The sequence below is a fragment of the Tinamus guttatus genome, unplaced genomic scaffold (assembly GCF_059628265.1).
Source record: "Tinamus guttatus ecotype Peru unplaced genomic scaffold, ASM5962826v1 Tinamus_guttatus_pri_ptg000010l, whole genome shotgun sequence".
NCBI classification, from domain to species: domain Eukaryota; kingdom Metazoa; phylum Chordata; class Aves; order Tinamiformes; family Tinamidae; genus Tinamus; species Tinamus guttatus.
The window spans coordinates 1,314,963-1,340,692 of NW_028288544.1; the positions used below are offsets into that span (position 1 = coordinate 1,314,963).

The 25,730-nt window shown below is 44.7% G+C and overlaps 2 protein-coding genes across 2 annotated transcripts in view; one reads left to right on the forward strand and one right to left on the reverse strand.

Moving 5' to 3' along the window:
* Positions 1-5,536: 5,536 nt before the first annotated feature.
* Positions 5,537-13,197, forward strand: SLC60A2 (solute carrier family 60 member 2). Its single transcript, XM_088522335.1, has 4 exons — positions 5,537-5,755; positions 6,045-6,213; positions 8,850-8,966; positions 11,868-13,197. Exons 1-4 carry the CDS (start codon positions 5,537-5,539, stop codon positions 13,094-13,096), a joined length of 1,734 nt encoding a protein of 577 aa, XP_088378461.1. The 3' UTR covers positions 13,097-13,197.
* Positions 13,198-16,498: 3,301 nt separating this feature from the next.
* Positions 16,499-25,730, reverse strand: part of REV3L (REV3 like, DNA directed polymerase zeta catalytic subunit) — a 109,874-nt gene continuing 100,642 nt past the window's right edge. The window contains exons 27-32 of the mRNA XM_088522484.1: positions 24,256-24,370; positions 22,381-22,518; positions 21,322-21,512; positions 20,439-20,685; positions 19,412-19,621; positions 16,499-17,657 (exon numbers count right to left, since the gene is read on the reverse strand). Coding sequence (XP_088378610.1) covers positions 17,517-17,657; positions 19,412-19,621; positions 20,439-20,685; positions 21,322-21,512; positions 22,381-22,518; positions 24,256-24,370 — 1,042 coding nt within the window. The 3' untranslated portion in view covers positions 16,499-17,516. The remainder of the gene's footprint in view (positions 17,658-19,411; positions 19,622-20,438; positions 20,686-21,321; positions 21,513-22,380; positions 22,519-24,255; positions 24,371-25,730) is intronic.

Here is a 25,730-nt window from a genome sequence, read left to right on the forward strand (position 1 = left end):
AATGCATTTCGATTACCCCATGACTTGCTTAGTATACTAAAATATTCGTGTTACTTAGTCCTAAGAATCACATAATGTTTGGCAAGCACATATTTTTGAAACACCTTTCTCTGAAAAAATATTTGAAAAAATACCTTGCTTGGGATGAGAAGGACACTGTGCTTTTCAGTTTATCATAAAACATTTCCAAATGCATTGTTTAATTGTGGATATTGAATCAGCAGTTAGTGGAATATTTAAACATGCTTTACTTCAGATCCATTCAACCCCAACAATTTTTGTTTTCATGTTAGCAAAGGACAAACTAAACATGATTTTAAGACTAAACGCACATTTTAGTGTGTTTTCTTAATTAGCAACAATACCTATTCCCTACATAAGTTAGAGGGTGTATTGTTTTAAAATTAGAACCTTTCATGTCTCTATTTTTGTAATTTTTCCTTCCTCCAGAATTGTATAAAATTTATCAAAAAGCCCATGTGCATCTGTAATATAAAACACTGTTAGCAATACTATTTCTTCAAAAGTTTACGTACATTAATTTTCAAAAATCCTTTCAACATAATGCAGACATCTATGACCTCATACCTTGCTTAAATTGCAGAATTTCAGTCACTGTCCCATGTGAGTGAGGCTTAAAAGAACTGAAATGATAATGAGGTGCATGAGAGTTTGGGGGCTTTGGGGGTGGCATTTGGAAAAAACCTTAAGCACAGAAATCTCTTTGTTTTACCAGGACTTGTTCTTTTAAATGTCATAAGTATTTCTGAAAAAAAAAATCCTTAAAATAGTAGTATTGTTAATTAAAATGACTACAAAATGCTGACTTCATTGCTGAAATGACACAGCCTACACTGTTCTTGTTTGGCGAATTTCTGTAGAATGTGTTATTCAGTATTCTATCTGGGCGATGCAAAAGATGTTGTGTTTGATGAAAGCATTTTTTATTTCATATTGCTTTGTTATACAAAAAAAAAGATATTTATCACAGTTATTTTCATGTGTTTTAGCTCTGAGTTTTGAGCCAAAAAAAAAGCTGCATTTTAGCAGTAATGCAATTTGAAATTGTTATCAACCACCTTGACCTTGTGGCGTCTTCTTGACCTGGTGCTCTATAATATCTGTGTGAATGATCTGGGATAGAATATATAAAATAATTGCTGTTAAGTTTTGATGAATAATACAGAAGTAGTGTAACAGTAGTAAGAACTAGTTCTTGCTGAACCTTTTTAAAATGTTTAGAAAATGCAGATTCTTACATTGGAGTGGCTAATGTAAGTTAATGTTTACTAGATAAGACACCTTATCATAAGTATGGAAGGGACAATGGAGTCATGTTGTCAAGAACAGCTAGTTGAGCCTGGGATGTTACAAGGAGAGTGATGCAGAGTGTTAGGAGTAAGGAACTCTGATAATGTTATTGGAATAACAAATCTCTTTCACATGTCACTGCTTGTTTTACAACAGTAAAATTGGTAAAACTGCAGAAAAAAACCCTCACAATTTCAGAACAGCTAGAAAACAAGTTATTTAAGAGATGAATCTGTTAGCATCAGTTCTGTTGGCTTCCAATAGGAAAATCTCTTCATTGGTCATAATAAGACTGTGCCCTAAAGTTAGATGAATTTAAAATGTTCAAATTGTTGGTATTAGTGGAACTGATCAGCTACTGAGGAGACTTTTACTGGCTTTTATATGCCCTGAAGTTTCTTTTCAGAAACAAAAAAGCCAATATAATAATATTTAGTCAACTTATACAAAAATAGAATTTTCTCTTATGCAGTGCTTATTCTGAAAACTGAACCGGAAGAGCACCAGACATCCAATTTTATTTTGGTTGAGTAAATGTAAATAAATGTCATAATTTTAGATGGGGAAACCCATTTGTATCAAGTGTACTAAACTCATATTTTGATTATCTAATTTATGCCAATTTTAGTCTTGTTGGAAATCGATTCTAAAATCAAAAACTAGTTCAAAAAGTAAAACCCTTAAAATAGAGATCCAAGGAAATTCTCTTTTGAACTGTTCATTAAGTGCTTTTCATATGCATTGCTCCTCCATCCTGTAAACAGAATAATTGTCCCCCTCCTTTTTTTTCCCCCCTATTACATATCTTTAGGGTAAGCTTCAGAAGAAAATGAGTAGAAAATGGTTAATTTAAAATGTCCTTTTGATGAAATTTATGGTCCTACTCTTTGTGCTGTAATTTAAGCAAAGGCATCTTTCTCCTTTGGCTCCTCATATGTGTAATGCCTGGGCATACACGTCCCCAAGCTCCCTTCAGAGACACTGGATTTTTTAAAAGCTGATTAAATAGCCTACCATGCCATGTTGAATAGAGATTGTACTTTTTCAGCCTTGCTTTCTCAAACCTCCTCCCTGCATTTACCCTTTGAATGCCCCTAGCCCAGGAGGGTGCTTTTTCATGAGGTGCGAGGCTGAAGTTGAACCCCGTTTTCATGCGTGCTGGGTGAATACTCGGGTCCCACCGGAGCAGGACACGACCACCCCGAAGCCAAGCGCCTTGTTCAGTTACTTGCACGAGGCAAGATGTGCCAAAGGGACAGGAGCCGCTTCCCAGCAGCCCCAAACGATGTGTCTTGGGATGCCGCCATCGCTGGGGTTATCCTTAGGGATCCGTCCCTGGGAGCCTGCGTGGAGCGGCCCAGCCGTCCTTGGGAGCGGAGAGCGGATCCCGCGCTGGAGAGCTGCGGTCCAGAGTGGCGTGTTCCTGGAGCTGGCTGCAAGGCACCTTCATTCTCCGATTGCAACTGACCCCCCGGTGTGACCAGGCTGTGCATGTGCGTGTGTGTGTGGGACCTGCAGTGCATCTTCACAAGGGCATCCAGGCGCTGCGCATTTACTAGAGAAGCTGCAGCACTGGCATGTGGGGGAGAGATTAATAGTTGAGGAAAAAAGTAACAATTTCCATCCATACGTTTAATTTTTGACAAATGGCGTCATTAAAATACCAGACAGCAAGTGGGGTTCCTATTAATGTAACCTTTGGCATATTTTTAATATGCCTTTTAGTCTTACATATTGTCAAGATTTTTAATATTTCAGAACTGTGTATGTTAATTAGACTGATATTTTATACTAAAATGTGTGCCAGTATTGATGACACTGACACATTTAAAGTATCTTTATGGACATCACACTTTGTATGTTGTTTTTGATATTAAAGGGATATACATTTTGCTAGCCTTAACTGCATTCTTTAAAATTCTGCTTTCTTACAATAAATGAATGTGTACAACTATTCATGGTGCTAAAGCAACTGTGATCCCTCAAATTATGCAGAATAAAGATGTAGTGCCCTATTTGGTATCACATGTATCATTTTTAGGTCTTGTTCTCTTGTTAAACTTGTGGTTTTTTGGAATTGTGTTATGATGTAGTATCCAAGAGTCACATAAAAGCCCTTACACTGTTTATTACAACTGTATTTGAACTAGAACATCTCTATTACATTAACCCCAAAGCTGATGCCTGGTGTAATGTTTTTTGTTCCAATTGTACTGAGTGTTCATTTTATACAATAGTTTTTATAAGCCAAACAACTGATTTCCAGAGTTAAATTTGGCAGAAGCTTGTAAATATCTACTATATTTTCCCTTCTGTGGTTTATTAAGATTGCTTTAAAATATATCTGCCTCCTGTAGAACAGCTGCATTCACAAAAGGCAGAAATAAAAAGGAGGGAGAAAGGGAACCAATGGTAGAATAAACCTCACTGCTCTTTTAAAAGAAATGAGCGTGTTGTGCTGAACAAACCGCCAGTGTAATTTGGCAGAACTTTGATCAGGGCCTGTCCTCTACTTCACTTTGAACTGTGAAACGTTTCCTCATTGACAACTTCAGTAAATCACCTTTAATTCACCTTTCCTTTTGTAGTAGGGCCAACTTAATAAACATACTTGATGGGAGTGTTCTTTCTATTAATCCTGCTGTTAACTGGACTGTTGATATTTTAAAGTAGAAATTGAAAAAAGTGCCTGAAACAGCTACACAAACCTGAGGGGTATTGCCTTTTGTACAGTCCTGGAGTAGAGAACCTCACTGCAAGAGAGAAATCCTAAAGTTGGGGGGAGGATTGCTCTCCAAATGAGGGATATACATTTTGTATACTTTTGTATACTTTTCAATGTTACTTGTATAGTAGAGTTTATCATGAAAGTTAATTAAAAATCCCAAATGCCACCCTCTGTGAATATGGTTTAAATTGCACATGATTTTCTGAAAAGAAATCCCTTAATCTGTGGTTTGTTTGTTTTTTTTTTTAGTCACTATGTCAGGGAGCAGCACCTCAGTGCTGAACAGTGACGATCATATGAAACTATTACAGGGCATTTTTTTAAAAAGCTTGTGAACTCCTTGGCAAGAAGAGTGTTTCTTGAGGCCTACCGCAAAACTTACTTTAACTCTGTTAAAGTGTTGATCAGCGTGGACTGCACATACTCTTCTTTTTTAATGGCTGTTTTAAGATGTTAGCGTGTGCGTCATTGAGGTCTTGCAACCCTTGCATTTGATCAATGGATAAATGTCAATCAGAAGTTTGAGGAACAGCTCAGTTTTACATAGCAAAATAGGAGGGTATCGCCCCTTCATCTCACTGAAGTATTCATAACTGAAGGAGCTGAACATACAAGATTTTAAACTAGGCAGGTTGATCATCCTGAGAAAGAGCTTTTATGTGTTCTGAAACACACTAAAAACAACCTCTGTGTGTGGTGGACTCCGACACAACGCAAGCGTAACCAGCGTTGAGGCAGTTGGCAACAGTCCCAGGAGCAGAAAAAGGTACTTGCATGGCTCCATAGGTACACTTAAAATTGTCTCCTAAAGATAAGGGAAATAGTACAGCATAGGGCTGTAACTGTTTGCTTTGTGCAAGCCTATGTATTAATCACCACGTAAAATAATTTCTTTAAATCAAATGTTAACTACTCGTAAAAAGAAAGCTAGGGGTTACAGATCCATCATCCATTAGAGGTTGATAGATATTGCTGTATAGTATCCTTGGAAAGGTTATATTTTTTTTCTCAGGTGCTAGTGTAGCCATTATAGGATGCAGTTACAGATGTGTTTAGAGTTAGTTGTAAGTCGAAGTTAGAAAAATTGCCACAAAGTCAGCAAAAGTGGCCCCTGGAAACCTGTTGAGAAAAAAAAAAAAGAAGTCGGGGGAGGAAGGAGGACTCAGGACATTAGCGGTCAGCTGCTGGGAGCAGGGAGGAGCTGCCGCACGGAGCAGTCAGCAGGGTAACGGCCATGCGAGGTGCTGCGTACAACGCGGTATTTGTGCGTCAACCCGCGCAGGGCCGCGGGCTGCGCCCCGGGCAGCGCGGAGCCGCCGAACCCCGCCCGAGGCTGCCGCCATCTTCCGCGCGCCGCCGCGACGGGGGTGGCCCGCGCGCATGCGCCGCAGGGCACGCCGGGAGCCGTAGTCCGCGCCGCGCCGCGGGGGCGGGGCCGGCGGTTCCGGGTTGCCCGCGGGCCAGCGCGGCCGTTGGTCGCGGCCGTTGGTCGGCGCCATGGCGGACGCGGAGCGCAAGAAGCACGTTCGGTTCGCCGGCCCGGCGGAGGCGGCCGATAGCTCCGGGACAGCGCTGCCGCCCCCGCGCCTCCTCCCCGCCTCCGTCGCTGAGGTGGCCGTGGTCGGCGGCGGGGGCTGGCGCAGAGGCGGCGGCGGGGCAGGAGCCGCGCTGCGCTGGTGCATCTCCGGGGCGCTGTGCGCCGCCTTCCTGGGGCTGGTGAGCGCGGCGGGCGGCGGGAGGGCCCCGAGGGGCGCTGCGACTTCACCCCCCCGTCCGCGCGAGGCGCCCGCGCTGGCTACTGTCCGGCGCCGCTGGCTCCCGGCCCCCTCGCCCTGCCCGTCACGCTCCCCGTGCCGGGGCTCCTCCGAGCGCGCGGCCCGGGCGTTTAACGCCCACGCCGGGCCGTTTAACTGCCATGTGAGCGCGCGTGCCTGGTGGTGAGGCTGCCTGTCAGGAGCGCCTGAGGGAACGCCCCAACTAACCCGCCTTTTAAAATATTTTGCAGGGTATGAGCATTGCTGTCCTAGGACCTACCTTTCCAAACCTGGCTGCCAATGTGCATAAAAACGTCAGTGATATTTACTATATCTTTGTGGGCCGCTCGCTGGGCTACCTTGGTGGGTCAGTGCTCGGAGGGGTGCTTGTTGACTGCATAAATGCACATCTTCTCCTGGGTAAGTGTGTGCAAACAGGTAGGAGTCCTGAACACCCTACCTCCAGCTGGGATTTTGATGCATTTTAAGGCACCGTTTTAAGTTCCGCTGCAGCAATTTGGTGGTACCACCACTGGCTGTGAAATGCTATTTAATGGGAAGCTTTTCAGGGAAACATCCCTTTGGCTTGTGTAGTACCTTGTGGAAGCTTGTTGCTTCTATACAGCAGTGTTGAGAAATGGCAATGCTGGCATGTGATTCGTTTCATAAAATATGCTTATGCATCAAGTCCTACAGAATTGTGTTTTGTTTGGTGTCTGGCTCCATGTGTGTCCAGCAATTCCTGCTGCATGGCATTATGTCCAAGGAGACAGGTTTCCTGGAAATACCAATAGTGGTGGCTGCTTGTGAGTTGACAGAAACTGGTTAGAATTGGTGCAAAAGTGCCTTTGGTTTGCACACACGAGAAAAAGAAAAAGGCTGCTTTTTTCCGCCTCTATATCAAATGATATGCTTTACATTAGATCCCGCTGGAGCAGGCAGTATCCTAAAATGTCACTCTGTGAAATGCATAAACAAAATGAGAGTGACTGTCGTTTTGTTTTGACCTGCACAGCTGAAAGCTGCTGTGGTCATGCTGAGGTGATGCTGGCCTGTGGGGAAAGCTGTACAGTAAAACTCTACTCTTTGTTGAAGCTCAGCAGAAATGTTCACCTTTGTGTACGTGGCAAAAGTATAGAGAATTTGATTGAATTGAATATTGAATCAAATTAGGACTTACTCAAAGTGAAAATTAAAAAAAAATGTGATTTTGAAAGCTTACTGCTCCACTGCTGCCTAGACATGCAAATATTTGTAGGAAGCATGGTTTATGAGCGTGTTTTTCAGGCCATGTGATTTTTTTGTTGTTGGGTTTTTTTTTAGTATAAAAGCATAGGACTGTTTCAGTGAAGTTAGACCAGTAAGCAGTTAAATTGCAGAATGACACACTTATAAACCAGAAACTAAATGCTCCTTTCACAGAGTTACATTAAGGGCCCCTTTTTTTTTTTTCAGATAGAGATTCTTAGAACTCACCTGAAATTCTGGAAGCCCATCTGTTTCCTTTCAAGGGCAGCTCTGGCAACCAGTGTCTTTTAAAATATACCTAGTATTTCTTCTAAAATACACCTAACAATAGCAGCATGTCTGTGTGTGCTGCAAGTTAGTGGTTGAAGAAGATTCCAGTGCTTTTCCTATTCCTTTTCCTGCCATACGTTTCCTTGGAGAGATTCAGACATAACTCTGCCCAGAACAGTAATCACAGGATTGATTTGGAGCATATGGAAAGGTTCATTTTTCATTGCTTGCGTTTAAACTTAAATCTCTTTTTGCCCTATATGCTTACTTTCTGTTACCATAAACCATGATATCATATAATGTCTGTCTCTTTTTTTTTTTCCCCTCTTCTTGTCTTCCTAGTTCTAAGATTTCAGTCTAATTATCTATCCATTTATTTATTTATTTGTTATTTATTGTTCTCCCACCTGTTTTTTATTCCCCTACTCCAGAACTCTTAAAAATGTTCCCTTCAGCATTTCAATGTTTTGTGCACATCTGACATGGTCAGAATGGTCTGTCTCTGACATTTTTTACCTTGAATAATAGCATTAATTTATCTGTGGAAATGAGTACTAACATGAAGTAGTTCAGTATTTTCTTGCCTTTTTTTTGGATCTATCACATAGGATAGCTGTTGATCAACAGTTCTTGGAGCTTGTATTCCATCTTTTCAGCCACGTCCAATTTGGTAGCAATTATGTCAAAAATAGTTTGAATGACTGAATCTTCTATTGCTGTCCCCTGAGGGCTACTCGCAGGGGATGCTCTTGCTCGTGCGGTTAACGTACTTTCCACCTTTCAGCCGTTGAAACTCTGTTACTGTACAGAAGCTGAAAATCCAATCTGTCTTTGTCAGGAAGTTTTTAAGTGCCGATCTTCAGGTGAAGACCAGAAGTGGACCCCTTACTGCAAAGTTGTTTTTCAGCTCTGTGAGAGAGCTTTCACCCCATCCTTAGCTTTTCTCTGTGCAGCCCAGTGTGCTAGGCTTGAAAATCGTCTCAGGGTTTGTATGAGTGCCTCCCCAGGGCTTGGCGCTGCCTTTTCTGGGCTGAGGGTGGATTAGTTAATTCTGAATTGCATCTATCCCCATTAAGGGGAGAGGAGATCATAAACACAGAAGTTAACTCTTGAACTTCTTCCCAAGTTTTCAATATTAATTTCCACCAGCTCTGAAATCTTTTTCAAATCGATATAGTCTATTTAGTAAATAAAGCAAAATTAATACAATTAATGAATTTTAGTTCATCTTATGGTCTGAAATACAGTAGTTCTATCTTTTGCTAATTTAGAAATCGTTTGGAATGCATCCTTTATGTGGGAACAAAATATCAAGGAGAACTAACTTTTATATGGAGGTTGCTTATTGACCGAGGATAATTGTCACTTTAGAGCATTTTAAGAGTTTAATAACTTGACTTTCTTTTAAGCGGAGTCACATTTAATTCATTTCATTTGCAAATTTAAGAATTACGGACATACTATGTTCTTTTTGTGATTTGCTGTATGTTTTGTATTTAAAATGGAAGCTGTAATATATTTATTTATTTATTTCATAGGAGTATCCATGCTTGGAACAACAATTGGTCTTTTTGCTATACCTTGGTGTAAGAAATCCCTGCTCTTAACTGTCTTGATGTCAGTTATTGGAGGTTCCATGGGAATTCTAGACACGGGTAAGTGACCTCTTAATCTGTCAGTTCCTTCAGTTCCAGTCCTGTTCAATTTATTCATCAATGACCTGGATGAAGGCACAGAGTGCTCCCTCAGCAAGTTTGCTGATGATACCAAACTGGGAGGAGTAGCTGGTACCCCAGAGAGCTGCACTGCCATCCGGAAGGACCTGGACAGACTGGACAACTGGGTGGTGAAAAACCTCATGCAATTCAACAAGGCCGCAAGGTCCTGCACCTGGGGAGGAATAACCCCAGACACCAGTACAGGCTGGGGACCGACCTTCTGGAGAGCAGCTCTGCGGAGAAAGACCTGGGTGTCATGGTGGATGACAAGTTGACCATGAGGCAGCAGTGTGCCCTCGTGGCCAAGAAGGCCAGTGGGATCCTGTGGTGCATTAAGAAGAGCGTCTCCAGCAGGTCGAGGGAGGTGATCCTGCCCCTCTACTCAGCCCTGGTGAGGCCACATCTGGAGTATTGTGTCCAGTTCTGGGCTCCACAGTACAAGAGGGATGTGGAGCTGCTGGAGAGAGTCCAGCGCAGGGCCACAAGGATGATCAGGGGCCTGGAACATCTGCTCTACGAGGAGAGACTGAGGGAGCTGGGCCTGTTCAGCCTGGAGAAGAGAAGGCTGAGAGGGGACCTGATCAGTGTCTATAAGTACCTCAAGGGAGGCAGTGAGGAGGATGGTGCTGGCCTCTTTTCAGTGGTGGCCACCGACAGAACTAGAGGAAGCTGCTGGAAACTGAAGCATCAAAGGTTCCACAGGAACTAAAGGAAAAATTTCTTAACAGTGAGGGTGACAGAGCACTGGAACAGGCTGCCCAGAGAGGTTGTGGAGTCTCCTTCTCTGGAGATCTTCCAAACCCGCTTGGACGCAGTCCTGTGCCACGTGCTCTTGGTGACCCTGCTTGTGCAAGGGGGTTGGACTAGATGACCTCTAGAGGTCCCTTCCAACCTTAAGCATTCTATGATTCTGTGATTCACTGAACAGAGTGAAAACTTGCCAGGAAAAATTTTGATGAGATTGAAACATTTAATTTGGCACATTGTGAATTAAAAGAGGGGAGCTGATGTATGAGGCCAGGATTCTTGGTGGTTTATCCTGCTCCTGAGACTTGCAGTTTGTGTCTCTGTAACAGACCTGCCTGGTTTTGGGGCAAGTTGTCTTGGGAATCTCTTGCTTCCTGTAGAAGACTAATATACACTTCAGGTGGCTGTTACAGGCTTAAGGGAAGTGCCATGTTCTGTTGGCTCTTTGGGAAGATCTTTTTTAGCTAACCGGGTTCTTGTTCCTTAGTGCTAGATGGAATAAAGTTTGCTTGGAGCGAGCCCCGATGGTTGCTTGGAGGAGCATGCTTCTAGCTGCTTGTGTTGGAGAGCTGGCTACCTCAAACCAGGCGAGGCAGCATTTTTGAGATTCCCACCAGATATTTGCTGCTATAATCACTGACAGCTCTTCACTGATCTCTTTGGACTAGAAGCGCAGGATGCCTTTGGCTAGCATCACATAGGTGTCTAGGAGTCCAAGTTTATTCTTTGACCCCAAAGTGCAAGTTAGTGGCATGTGCACACTGGAGACTGCCCAGAAAAAAACCGCCTTTGTTCAAAACAAATTTCTTAGTGAGGGTTTCTTATTGGAGGACCATGTATTGATGAAGCAAATGTCATAAAGGTGCAGTCAGGTGGTCAGTTAGTTATATTAGAGACACAAAAAAGCCTCACACAGGTGTTAGTTCATGGGGCAAGGCTGAGGGAAGATGCTTAGTGGTAGAGACATAAGCATGAACAGGAGATGCCTAGTAACACTGATACACTTGAGATGGGGCTCGTGATGCAACCAAAAATAGGCCACTGTCCTGCAATTGGAGCAGGAGGTGGTGGTAAAGTGGCAACAAGAGCCAATGCCTGGGCCCCCTGTGTGTGCCATGCCAGCACTGTGCCAGCTAGTGCCTCTACCTTGCTGAGGAAGCCCCCATTTGCTTCCTCCTGAGCATGATCCTTCGGCATCTGGCTCCCTGGCCTTGGGGAAGGCTGTTTTGGAGTAATGCCTGGCCAGCGTACTGGCCTTCCCATCCCAGTGCCTGTGGCTCGGCTGGGAAGCAGTATGGTGATATGATGGCCTTGTGGGTGAGCAGTCTCCTCATTCTGTGCCATCTGAGGGAGCTCTGTAACATTAAAGAGAGGGTGCCATCAGATCCAGTCACAAAAAAGATGGGGAGTTCCTGTCCTTCGGAAGCAAGTGGCTCTTGGTGTTTCCTCGAGCGCTGTTTAATGAGAGAAAATTCTCTGATTCTTGGGGTTCTGCATTGTTGACTCGAAAACTTACAGAAATGAGCAGCAGCTAGATTTGCTGTTTTGAAGGAAAAAAAAAAGGCTGAGCAGTGCTACAAATTACAGGTGAGTGTAGCTGATGATCTGGGAAGAAAGTATCAGTGATCCTAGAGACTGCTTGATGTGCCTCCAGTTTAAACACCTGGGAAGAGGAAGATGGAGAGAGATGGGGAACGGCTGGCCAGGCCAGACACAGCTGCAGTGGTAAATAAATAGAAGAATTGCCAGATGGGATAATTATGTGCAGCCCTTGTTGCTTGATTGTGCTACTTTCTGGCTCTTTTGACTGCTGCGAATCCCCTCCTAAAACAACTCAGCTATGCACACAGATTTAAGGTGCTTATATGCAGAATTTTAGTTCCCTGCAGTTTTTGTACCTTATATTTGTTAAAGGTGAGACTACTGCTAGCTGAATGCGTATAAACTCGGTCACAAAGGGTTGTGCTGGCAGGCTAATCAGCAACATAGTCAAATGGTGTTGTGGTGGTGGTGGTGCTTTTGGTTACGCTTTTTAAAGCAATGTGTGTTTTGGGACCCAAATGACCAGCTCCTCCTGTCTCCCATCCACAGGTGGCAACATCCTTGTACTGAGCACGTGGGGAGTGGAGGCTGGGCCACACATGCAGGCTCTGCACTTCAGCTTCGCAGTAGGAGCCTTTGTGGCTCCCATTCTGGCTAAAATGGCCTTAGGAGGCTCTGTCCCTAAGGACGTGGCAGGAGATGAGAAGACAAACCAGTCTGTCTTGAAGCTTGTGCCAACAGCATTGACCCCGTTGTCACTGAAACCTCATCTCGATGTGGATTTTTTGTGGTCCTACGTTGTTATAGGGACGTATCTTCTGTTTATTTCTTTCTTCTTTTTTATTTTGTATTCAAGGAGCAGTTCAGCTCGAGACAAATCCAAGGCTGCTTCGCAGAAACACGTAACTGCCAAGTACCACTATGCCCTCATTTTTCTCCTTTTCACATTCTTCTTCTGCTACGTGGGAGCGGAGGTCACTTACGGCTCGTACATATTCACCTACGCAAAGGTTTTTGCAGAGATGAAAGAAAACGAGGCGGCCGCGTTGAATTCCGTGTTCTGGGGCGCGTTTGCAGCTTGCAGAGGGGTGGCAATATGCTTTGCTGCGTGCCTGTACCCCGGCACACTCATCGTGCTGAGCATCGCGGGCTCTGTGCTCTCCTCCGCGTGCCTTGTGCTCTTCGCCACCCACCCGCTGTCGCTGTGGGCCGGAACTGCTGTCTACGGCGCTTCCATGGCCACCATCTTCCCCAGTGGCATTTCCTGGATAGAGCAGTACACGGTTATCCAAGGCAAATCCGCCTCCTTGTTTGTGGTGGGCGCTGCACTGGGCGAGATGTTCATCCCCGCGGCAGTCGGCTATCTGCAGGGCAGGTTCCACCACGTTCCCGTTGTCATGTACGCGGCGCTGGGCACCTCGGCCATGACGCTCGTGCTCTTCCCCATCATGTACAAACTGGCCAGGGCGCCCAGCCACAGGGACTTCAGAGAAGTGGGTGAGAGCGAGGACCGCAAAGCCCTGTTGTCAAACGCGGGCCTTAATGACGATGAGGAGGACGAGGAGGACGCGGGCGAGTGGAACGAAGCAGACTTTGAGGTAATAGAAATGAATGACACACTGAGAAACTCTGTGGTAGAGACCACCCGGAAGATACCCAGAGACTCTCCGGCCAAAGTCATGCACCAGCCACACTCTGATAATGGGCTGGGTGGTTCTCCAGCTCGTAGCTCCTCGGGGATTAAAAATGCGAGTGCTGACCGGGAGAAGAATGACTGAAGCTTTAAAAAAATCAAAAAAAGACTTTTTCTAAAAAGGGAAATGCAATTGAATTGTAGCTGTTCTTGTGAAGTGATTCAAGACTCTTTTTACAGTGGCACAGAAATGTTTGCACTCCTGTTTTGTCCAGTCCTTTCTCCTCTTTCATTTCCAGTCTGCAGGTGTGTAGCTTGGAGTGGGAAAGTCCATGATGATCTGGTTCAGGTAATGTGAGGAACTTTGTTGATGATACTGAAAATGTTGAAGCATACGAGATGTTTTCTGAATGTGAGGCCTGCAGTGAGGTAGGTGATGCTCTCGTGTTTGTTAACTAACTTGGAGAAAGGGCCCTGGTCAGAGCACCTGCTGCGGTGGCTGTGCGGAAGGGAGCAGGTCGGAGGTGCCACCCACAGGCTCGTCCTTCCCAGAGGAGGGGCAGCAGTTGGATCTGTGGAGAGACCTAGGCTGGAGGAGTGTGAAAGCCCCATGTGTCAGGGACCCCTCTCCAGCAAGAGTAAAAGGGGGTGCAGCTAATAGCAAAAGCTGAATAGGACACACGTCTTGCAAGTCCTCTACTCCAAAGGCAAAACTGTTAGGTTAGTGTTCTTAAAGATCAGATCATGCTAACATTTTGTTTTCTTTGCACTTTTTTTTTGGTTAAAAGAGCTTTAATTTACTAAAATAGTTTAAATGTAACAGCACTCCAGAATCTTAGCCATTTAATGTGTTTTCAGCTGTGTGTTTTTTTTTCTCTCTCTCCTCCTCTGTGTGTTCAATTTGTAACAACTTTTTGCTCTCTTCTAAGAACTTAATAGGCAGGAATCAATTTGTAATGAAAAATTTTGCACCTTCTTCTTTGCCTCTTGTAATGGTGCAGAGTGGTCCCCTTGCTTCCTGCTGTTGGTGTTTAAACACCCTGGGAGGACTCGCTTTTCTTAGCGGCCGTGTGCCTGTTTTTGCACCTGTTTGTGGCAGCTCTTAAGTGCCCCTGCACTTAAAAATAGTTTGTGTCACTTGCTCCATCAGGGTTCTTTAGCTTGAAGTAAGGCTTTTAAATATCAAACCAAATCTTTATTTGTGGGGCTGCATTTACCAACAGGAGTCAATGCACAGACTTAAATGTTGCTCTTGGATGGCAGTAAAGGAAAGGGCATGGCTGAGGTGCTGATGTAAATGAGTGCAGGTTAAGACTGCCTTGCTTGAAGTATTTCTTTTCTCCCTTCCCCACTCTGCACTATGCTTTACATTTAGATGAGAGGGGTGTTTGTTTGTGGTTATGTGGCCAAAACCTGCTGGGAAGGGGCCGGGGGCCGGGACAGGCACCTTCTTCTCTGCTTTGGGGGAATTCCGTCGACCCTGGGCACCTCCTAGCACTGACAGAAACGCACAGAGAGGCATTCTGAGGCAGCCCGTAACTGACCAGAGAGAGGCCTAAGGAGCATGTTCGAGAAGTTAGCACAAGACACCAAGGATGGTCTAGCTGGCATAATTACCAAAAATACTTCTAAAAGCTTCCTTCTGTAAAGCAGAAGGAAGTGGAGGTAGCAGTTTCAAAGAGCTGCAGTGACTTCTGCTGGAGAGGCTCTCAAGTAGTCCCCCTCCCCGCCTCCAGTTCCCTTACCATGTTGGTGATCATGTTGCCAAAGAAAATTATCCACCTGACAACAGGAGGATTTTTAAAAATCCCCCAGTTCCCCCTCTGCTTTTTTTTGACTTAAATGCTCTATGGGAGCATAGTGCAAGCAAGTAAGGATGCTCGGGGAGTGCTAGGAATTGGTGCATAATCCAGTGGAAAAATAGGAAACGAAACTAAAGCCCAGCAGAGAAAATGCGTTGTAACCTCCCTGAACCTGATCTACTGAATGTGCTGGTTAGTCCTTCACTAAAGTCTCCTCAGCCACTACAAAAATTCTGTGCAGAACAGATGTGGCAAATTCTGCTAAGCGCTGCATGAGGCACTGAATAGCAATTCCAGCTAGGAATTTTCCTTAAAATTACAAGGAGTAGAAATGAAGCATTTGTCTGGATTGCAAATGTGTTACAGCAACCAGAGGATCTATAACATAGTGACAGGAAGACACTGTAGAACTTAATTAGGTAGTTTTTTTATTATGATTATCTAAGTTACTTAACGATGTAGTTGTCTTGCACACTGTCATGGGGTCTCACAGCCGAACACCCCGTGGAAGCCTTTGAGTGACGAGCGCCTCTGAGGGTTCCGGCCCGTGTGCTTGAAGCAGCCCTGGCTTCAGCCTTCCTGGGATCCACTGCTGTCACTTGTTTTTCTTACCCTTAAAGAATGTTTTTAATGTCAGGGGGTTGTCCCTTCATTGAAATTATGCTCTTTAAGCAACTTAAAACAGGTCTGTATTTCCAATGAAGAGTCTACTCATAGCAGTCAGACAGTCCTGATGTTCAAAGAAAGAGTCTAAGTGCTAGAGTGACTGGCTTGGGGTGTTCCTCAAGGGCTCTTCTAGAAAATGAATGCTGGTGTTTAAATTTTAAAAGTAAATTGTTTCTTGGCATGCACAGTTACTGTGAGGATCTATTTACAGTGCCTTTTAAGTTAAAGATCTTCTAGGAAACTTGGTGTTTAATGTGCGAAGTACTCGAGGGAACATTCCTTCCCCTTGCCCTGGTTAGGCTAGAGCAAGACCAGCACCGAAAGCCACCTCTGTGTTGAGGACAAGGTTGATGATCAAGGGAGCCTGAATTGAGTAAGATGCAATTCTTGTCTTTAAGAACAGGAATGGGTTTAACATGCCCCTTTACTTGCCTACTCAAATGTTAAAGGTAACTTTTGCAGTCGTCATTTTATATTTCTATTTATTTCTTAATGCCCCAAGCACAGTCAAGCGCTCCATTGTGCTGCAAGCACTGAGGCCGTGGCATTTGCACTTTTACTCTCACCTGACCTTATGCTGCAAGATGCAGGAATTGGCAACGGTTGGTGCCTTGATGGTTTTTAATTAGTTTGCATAAAAGCTCAGAGCACTTGCTGCACATCCTGCTGCACAGTGACAGTTTTCATTCTGCTTGGTGTGGGTTTACATTGTACTGTATAATGTGAAATTCAATAGACACTTGTTTTTTTGAATGTAATAAATTCTTAATGGGAAAAGGTACTTCGGTTCCTTTTTCTAAATAAAGTTTCCTTTTATTTTTGAAGGCAATTCTGGATTTCTACATTTAATACCGGGGTTGCTTAGACTAAGGGCAGTCAAAATGGGTCCTGTCTGTGCCGGGCGGGAGGCCTCCAAGAATGGAGCACGAGGCTATAGATCATGAAGCACCAGTCGGACCCTGAACGACAAAATTCTGAAACCAAATTTGACCCCGGCTGTTTGTGCTGCTGATTTTCAGTGTGCCAAGGGAGGGAGACAAAGACCAACTGCTGCTGTGAGTCAAAAAAAAATTCATATATATTTTTACCATATCATTTTATTCAACTTTAATATGGTTTCCATTATTAACTTCTAAAACAAAATGATTTCCAGTTTAGAAAACAATGCACTGACCACATAATTCCTTTTCCATTTTATACAGTTATACAAATATTCTAAATACACATTTTGTCAAGATGGTGGCAAATAAGATTTAACTGTACAGTACATAAGGAAAGAAAATATTTTAAGCATATTTAGAAGCAATAGAAATGTCTATACAAAACAAGCAAAAATGGAATAAAATTTTATATTTAAAGTATTGCAACAGTCCCACAGGTTTGTAACAAAAAAATGTCTTTGCACAGTTCCTCACAATGCCCCATTAATAGCTAAAGCAAGACAGCAATTTTTAGAAAATGATGTTTCAAAATGCTACACATGATACTACTGTTTGCACAGTCTGATCAAAATAACAATCTACTTGGAATCAAGCAAAACTGAGGAGGAGATTTACCAACCAACTTTAAAATTATCTGTATAAAAGTCATTGCACATTATTTTACTCAGTTGTTTGAAAAGTAAAAAAGTGTATTTACAAAGTATTTCGCAGACAAAATTATAAAGTGAATGGATAATATATAAGTAACACGTCTTGATACTGACAGTCCAAAAACACACACTAATGGTTTTATCGTCTCGAGAGGTTTTCAGTGCTCCTTCCTCAGGGAAGTAAACTCGACTTCTACTTTGAAATGGATTTACAAGATGTTACACAGAGCTATTTCAACATCAGCATTATAAAACAGTATGTTAGAAACGAGAAAGAAAGAAGGAATTTGTACATCTTAAAAAGTGAGCTATTCATAGATCAACAAATGCATTTTTCTTTTTTAATTTAGTTAGGATAAATGTTCATATTCTTCAGATAATAAACCCAACAGTTAAAATGGAAATCCTGGCCTAGATGAGAATTGAGAAAGCACCATGCACAATCATCTTAGTGTGGTAAACACTGAAAAAAAAAATAGCACCTGGGATCCTGTGACACAGATCTCCTAAAACTGGTCAAGTAGCTGGCGGAGATAGGGCGCCTTGGAGAGCTCTCTGCTGACCCGGGACAGCTTGAACAGCACGGGGCAGTTCAGGGAGACGCACGGGATGTGCCGCTCAAAGCAGCCCGTGCAGTTCTTGCATATCTGCAGCACAAGGGAAAGAAAAGCAAAACGTGCTCTTTTTAACACAGAGCAGGTGAACCCTGACCAGCCGTGTGAACATCACTGAGTCCCTCCACGGTTCCCAGAGGGGCAGCCCCAGGGAGCCCCTCCATAGACAGGCGCCGGGGTTCCAGGCAGAGCTGCAGGCAGGGCTGGCGCCTCCCTCGTCACAGGCTCTGCAGTGGCCACACGCTCATTCACGAACCTGCTCACTTGGACTGCTTGCAAGGAGTTTTGATGAGAGACACCTGGGCAGGCGCAGGGTCTCCAAATGCAGCTGCACCGTCATTAACATTAGTTAAACAGAAGCCCCTGCCTTGCTCTTTTATTTTTAAAGTTTTCCAGTACCTGCTTGTCCCAACAGTCTTTCCAAAAGCTCATAACTCTACTTCCAACCACATTCCTGTTTTTTCTTTGCAACATCCAAGTTTTAACCTCTCCTGCTGCTCTCATTTGCCTGGTTTCAAGAACATCAAAATCATACCGATGTTCCCCTCATTCCTTCGGAATTAATTGTTTTCCTGGGTCAGAACTACCTGGGCACCTGCAACCCTCAGCCACTAGAAGAACCTCAGAAATCACAAGGCACCCTTGTTCTTTCTGAAGAGGTTGTAGCTGGTTTAAATGCAATGAAACCAAACTACAACTTGAGACTTTTTGTTGAAGTTCAATTTGTGTATAAAGAGGAAGCCTATGGCCTTAATACGGGGCAAACACTCTCTAAGCCAAGCTTTGAAACACTGGATGATTTAATGGCACTCAACTGGCTGATCAGTCTTGTGCTGCCTCTGGCATGTTTGAAATTTCAGAGAGCCACGAACTTAAGCTATGAAGGATCCGTAGACTGTCACACGCTCTCACAGAGGGGCTGAGTACTCATACACAGGCTAAAACTGAATCCCAGGCCTGGCCAAGCCGCTGCGTTTTTGGAGAGACAAGGGAATGCTGTGATCAAAGCCGCTAATCCTTTCGTGGCGCTGGACCAATCTGCCAGATATGGCCCAGTTCCAGAACAAAAACCACGTGCAGGGTTTTGAGCACCACAGGAAAACTGCAGAGTGTTCGTCACTTCCTCCTACTGCCAGTCACAGTGGAGGTGAGAGCAAGAAAATACAGTTCAAATCTCAGTAATAGAATATTTATGAATTGTGAATTATGGTGGTTTTCTAGCAACAGAGCCCCACGGGAGCACAGCTAATCAATGCCTGGGCGACACGAGCATTTATATTCCTGCAGCTCGGGCAAGTCTCTGAACTGTTGCAGTGCTAGTGCAAAAATCAATGCTCACAAAAAAACATTTATTAATTATAAAACACTAGAGAACCCGGACTCGGTGTGGCTGCGCATGCGCGTGGCGAGACTCTCTGCCTTGTGCAATGTCTTCACGAGCAGCTGCCTTCCCCGCTACCCTCTTAATTGACTCCTAGCTCAAGGGAGAAAAACAATTTGGAAAATTCCTATCAAGAGCAATTGGAACAAAAAACCAATTAATTTCCCGGGACAAACATGCTTTGTTGCTACTAAACTAGAACATCAGCAGTCATTTTAATACAACAAAGGTGGGGTTTTTCAGGGCATTTCTATAACTTTCCATCATCCCCATTATATAAAGGAACCTACAAAGCCAGCCAGATGCTTTCAAGGGAGGAAAAAAGAAAGAGAAAGGCTTCCTTTGTTGTGATTTTGTTCCTCCCTTTGGCTTCAACGTTTTGGCCTGGGGTGCCGGCTCTGCCTACCTTGCTGAGTTGCTCCTGCTTGCGCTCCAGCTCGCGGATCTCCTGCTGGAGGATGACGGCGACGTGCTGGGGCTGGCTGCGGCAGCGCGCGCACACGCCGAGCTGCGTCAGCTCCTCGCACACGGGGCACTGCAGCGTGGGGAAGTACTGCGAGATGGTGCCTTTGCGGCCCTCCCGCTCGCCGTGCGCAGCGCAGGCGGCTCTCTGAATCTGTGGGAAGAAGCGCAGAGGTGAGAGGAGCAGCCGGAGCGCGGCTCGCTCTATTCCTCCATCACAGGGCTGAGCTGTTCTCAGGAATGAGGAGGCCAAAGAGCCTGCAGGGCAGGGGCTTATTCAGGGATCACTGAATGAAACGCCAAACCCACCCACGAACTGCAGCCTGTTTCACAGCAAAGCTCGCAGGAGCGAGCAGCAAACGGAGACATTTTTCAATGTCTTTTTTGTCAGTGGCACTGTAAGCTAAAATCCAGTTAACGTTTCTCCTCCTGCACCTCATCACGGACTTTTCTTAACTTTTGGAAATAGCTACTTCAAAACCCCTGGTAATATTAATCAAAGTGCTCCTGTTGCTCAGGCACTGTTACCCGCTTTGTGAAGGTGAAGTATCTTTGGAACATCTTAGAAAAACAGGAATTCTGGCATCTACTACTAAAAAGAAATTTGAAAGGTGATATACTTAAAAGGTGATATAGCTAGAGGGACACACCTATGAGTACTGCTAAAAATGAAGAGTTACAACAAAATCCTCTTGGGAACTGTGGAAGGGGTCAGAAAACAGACACTGATAATGTGGCTAAGCCCAACCCCGACCAGACTGGTCAGCAGGGAAAAAAAGTATTTAGTAAACAAAGAAACCACCCAAAAGAACTAATGATTTAAGTCTGTGAGCTGAGGCAGGTGCCTTGTAAAATAAATAACCTGCGCTGCTCCCTCACATAAACCTCATTCTACTAAACAGCACGAGGCACCAGACCCCATAATACAGATGCAGGGGGTTGGCAGGTCGCTGGTCCTTAGGCTCACTCACCCTGGGCAATTCGTGGTACCAGCTGAAGACATCGATGCCGATGAGGGAGAATATCCTGGCGAGCGGTGGCAGGATCTGCTTGGTGATGTAGTAGGTGGCGTTGAGGCGCAGGTTGGGGTCCTGCAGCACCTCGACAGGCCGCCGCACCAGCTGGATGAGGGGCAGCCCGGGCAGCCCACACACGACGACGTAGGGCACGCGCTCGCCCACGCGCGGCTCGGAGCGCCGGTCGCGGGCCAGCAGCCTCCTGTGCGGAAAGAGCCGTCACGGCGCGTGCGGAGCCGCGGCACGGGAAGCGCCCGCGCGGCTCCCACTGCCACCTGTGCAGCAGGGAGGAGCGGGTCCCCCTCGCGACGCACAGGGCCGGGCTGTGCTAGCCCTGTGTCGCACCCTGGGACGAGCCCGAAAGCTGCATCCCACTGCAGGCCGCTCAGTTTTGCGGCATGGGCTGCTTTCTGGCTGCCTCTTCCTTACGGGAGCATCCTACTGTGGAGCAGCCACCCCGCTGGGGGGAACTCAGGTGCCCAGAAAGCAAAGGGCTCTGCTCAGTTAGAAGCAGAGCTCAATCTAGGACATCACTTTTCTTTTGGTGAAAATATGACAGGCACCACCAGCACTATTTCCTTCTTTGAAATGTCTAGTAGCCAGGAGCCCTTGTCCATAGCCCAAGCCGCAGAGAGCAGCAGCCAGCTCCCTGCCCTCGCTCTGCAGCATGGGTGGCTCTTGCCAGGGCCATGAAACCACCCCAGCACCATGCGATGTGCCCAGTTTATTTCCACTTGCTGCTGAGGTAGCTTGGAAGACAACCCTGCGCTGGTGCCTAATGGGGCAGCACAGAGGCCAAGGGACAAGCCCAGAGTTTTGCCCTTCCCACTGCCTGTACCTGGTGATTTCCAGGGCTGGCACGCAGGATCCCGGCTTGTACGCAGAGCTCCCTCGGTATTCCTTGGCAAAGATGAAGTCCTGCATGCTGGCTTTTCCCTCAAGTAACTTCATGCACTGATTCTGAACGTACTGCTTGATCTGACTTATGTCACGAGTTTCAAATAGCAGCTTGATTGAACACTCAAGTATCTTTAAAACCAAAGCAGGAAAGTGAGCAAAACATTTAACTCAAAATCAGTAATTCCATACAGTTCACTGAATATATTCATATGCATTTTATATAACCATATTCCATATAATTCACTGAAATATTTATATGCTGTTTACAAAAAACTATGAAATCTGAACTAGAATGTTCCTGTGACACAACTCAATTCACTTCACACGTTACTGGAACACCTTATTCTCAGTTTGACATAAACAGAGCTCTCCAGCTCACACATTTTCCTCTCATGGCAGATCTTTTTCTAAGGAAAGAGTTATGTGTTATTAAGAGTAACTTAAAAATATGAGAATTAAGAAAAATATTTCTGGGATAGTGGACAGTATCAAAGAAATCAATGTAATCCTAATTTCAATCAAGTCAGCTTTCTGATATTTCATATCTTACATTATCCACGCCCAAACTCAGAGATTGTTTCAATTTCTCTACAGAGTAAGAAAGAAAACAGCTTCTCCTGTCATTTGAAGTGTTTTGTCACGATTTTCTAGATATGTCCAAAAAAAAAAAAAAAAAAGGATTTACTTCCTTTTTAGACCCTATTTTTTCATTGAGATGGCTAGAAAAGGTTCTTGTTAGTCAGATTTATCTCAGTAACAAAAGTACCCGCTTAGGAGGATTTACTTCTTTTTTAAACCCTAAGTGGGTATTTTTGTTACTGGGATAAATCTGACTAACAAGAACCTTTTAAACAGGCCTCACCTGCTGCACATGCTACATGTAAGGTGGGCTTGATGAAGGACAGTCTTCTTGTGAAGCGACAGAGCTACAAGCACACCACGACCCAGCAGCAGCGCGCTGTATTCTTACTCAGGAAGAAACACACGAGTGTTTTACCTTGGAAACAGCAGGGCAGGAGTCTCTTCGGACTGTCTCTATGCCTTTTGCATCAAATACTGGGTCCTTTTGGTCCAGTGTTTCATACATGTAGCCCACATACCTCTTCTTAGTCTGCAGGACACACGGCAAGTAGACCTGGAATGTTTAAAAAGAAGATAACCCAAACTAACACGTGCTGGGAATATCAAGTGGCTCTGAACACAGAGGGTGTTTTTATAAATAATACTTTGTTTTCTAAAATCATTAAAGCCAATAAAATAGATCACAGTAATGTTAACGGGTAGCTGAAGAAGTGGGGATTCAGCAGTGTTCTGTTCTTAAATCACTTTATTTCACTTAGTTGTAATGGATAAGCAACTGAAAGCTCAGATTAAAAGTGACACAGAGGGTAATTCATTTTGAGCATCCTTACTCTTCTGGACTGCAACTGTCAGCATTTTCAATGTAACTGCACTCTCCCTCTCTTAAAAGAAAAGTTCATTTTAAGCATCAGAGAATAAAAAAACTTTCTCAGCAGAAATAGTGGCTTTTGAACCTCCTATTTTCAAACGACCTAATTATGGGGTGGCCTAAAATCAGCTGCCATCCTCCCCTGGAGAAAGCAGGTCCTTTGGATGGCTGTGCTTGGAGATCACCTCCCTCAGCGCCGCACGCTCTCTCTGCTGCTCTCTCCAACCTCTTCTTTCATTCATGGTCTCCCTGGCATTCCTTGACCAGCTTTCAAGGCAAGAACAGGAAACAGTCTTCCCAACACCAGTGGGATTATCCGCCTCTTCCCGCCCCCTCACAGGAAGGGGAAGCGGCAGGTTCGCACTGGAAGTGGGTGTCCCACTTCCTGAGTGGGGGCTCCGTTCTTGGAGCACAGGCAGGTGAGGGCTCTTGAAGGGAAGCGCTCGGACGTGCTGAAGCACATGTTGGTGCCTGGTGTTTTTCCCAACTAATTTTTCCTCCATCTTAACGACACAATTACCTTGGAGAAGCGGGAAGGGTCACAGAATCACAGAACGGCTGAGGCTGCAAGGGACGTCTAGAGATCACCTAGTCCAAACCCCCTTCTCCAGCAGGGACACCCAGAGCACGTGGCACAGGGTGGCATCCAGGTGGGTTTGGAAGATCTCCAGAGAAGGAGACTCCACAGCCTCTCTGGGCTGCCTGTTCCAGCGCTCTGTCACCCTCACAGCAAAGAGGTTCTTCCTCACATGGAGGTGGACCCTGTACGTCAGTCCATGAGGAAAGGCAGCTGTGTCTTCCACAAGCACCCTGCCTTCCCTTGCTGTTACTTTTCTGCTGTGTTCTCAGGGAAAACAGGCAGATTGCTCACCAACTGATTCCACACGCATGAATCGGGATGTGCTCTGCAATGCCGAGAGCACCTGAGCTGACTGCTAATCATCTTCCAGCGACAAACTTCCATCACCTGCCTCCTCTACCCAAGTCTCCATGTCATTCATATTCGTTTCAAGAACCTATCAGAGGGACGTCTTTTCATTTTATATGTATATGTATCCCCTGGACATGCAAAGCGTGCAACGCCAGGGTTGCAGGGACTTCCAGCACGCCAAAGCATGTTTGATTTGAACATATGCACAAGCCAAAACCGCGAGAGACGGATTCAGACCCCGATGAGCAGGGCAGTTCACGCTGTCTAGGGCTGCCAGCACTATGGCTCCGAGGGCATCCTGACACACATGCAAGTGACAACAGCCCCTTCTGTTCATCCCACAACGGCCCTCTGGCAAGGCTGGCCCTTACGGCGCTATGGAGGAGCCGCCTGCACGGCGGACAGGCTTCCTGACTCTTGCATCTTTCATCCTCACATTTGTTTGGGACATTTTCACTCGGCAAACTTCAAGTGAAATGTTTTCCTTTTACCTTCTCAAACTTCAGTTTTACAGGTTTAGGGTTTGTCGCTGTTACAGCTTCAGCAATTTCTTGACCAATCTTAAAAGACTGCTCCTTCGTTGCTCCTTTCAACAGTACAAACATGCTAAAAGAAATGAGACATAAGAAGTAAGAACAAATCTGTTCAGCACAGCTCCTGGAATTTTAAGGTACAGTTTCCTGATGACTAGGAAAAGATACATATCATTTTGTTTCCTTCCTATACAAAAGGCCCAAAACCTGAGAAACTACAACGTTCAACATGAGATCAGGAGTGACAAAGGCAAAGTGGACACGCTCTGGCAAGGCAGGAAACGTGACCCTTCTGGGCACTGAAAAATTTCAGGGTTTGCATCTTACTATAACAAGAACCTGCTCTTGCTCTGGTCAGTGCACTGCAACCTGGGGGCACTGCTTCATGCTTCCCCAGGGGCAGCCATTGGATTTGTCCGTGCTTTTCTTTTGATTTTTCTCTCATTGAACTGTAATGATTTTAGTATCTTTGAAACTTTATAGTGTCTCAGTGAATTTGTCTAAAATTGGCGACTGGATTCACAAGCTATTACAGAGGGACAAGCAGACGGAGAACTCGCGTTCCTTCACCGGCTTTGCTTCCCACAACCTAAAGTGAGGCAAGGCCAGGACCACAGACGGATATGCAGGATGGATATGAAGGGCTACTATTAAGATCAAGGATCGACTGGGAGATATAATGTATTTTAGGCATCCAAATCTCATCTTCAGATGGTGGCTGCTTGTGAATGGATCCACTTTTAAAGCTTAAAATAAAATTGGAAGCATTCCTTTAAGTATTAACATGCAATGTCTACTGAATTATATAAATATTCTACTTTCCAAAATAAAAATGGTATCAGAGACAGACACAAAAACTGTTGCTCAGTAAAGAAGCATTATATTACCTCACACATGAGAAGAATAAGTTTTTATCCTCTCTTCTTCCTATTTCTCATAATTTACAAAGAAAACCTCAAAAGCCTTTTTACTCTCAAAGCACTTTCTTAGCGTCCTAAAAGAAACTATGGGAGAATAAATGGGATTTACTCTGCAAGACAGTAAGCAGCACCCAAAAAGGGACATTATGCTCTGTTCTGTATCACTTGTCTGGTTTCAAAAACCCATGACTAACAATTCTGGGGTAATGAAAACCACACAACTCAATTCCTGACGATTCCTGCCTTTCCAGACAACTGACAAGCTGAAATCCATCTTACATGAGCAGCACAGAGTAGCAGAGTACCAAATGAGAAAATACATTATTAAAGAGACGGAAAGAACAGCAATCTGATTTCTTAGCAGAGGAAGTTGAAAAGCTAATGCTGCATTAGGCAAAGCAGCCTGGTGAATGTTACTGGGCTGATGCTCAGTACCCCACGAACAGGAGATTAATTGGATAAAAATGCTGAGCTGTCGAAGTTTCACATAAGGAAATTCTCCTTCCTACTTGC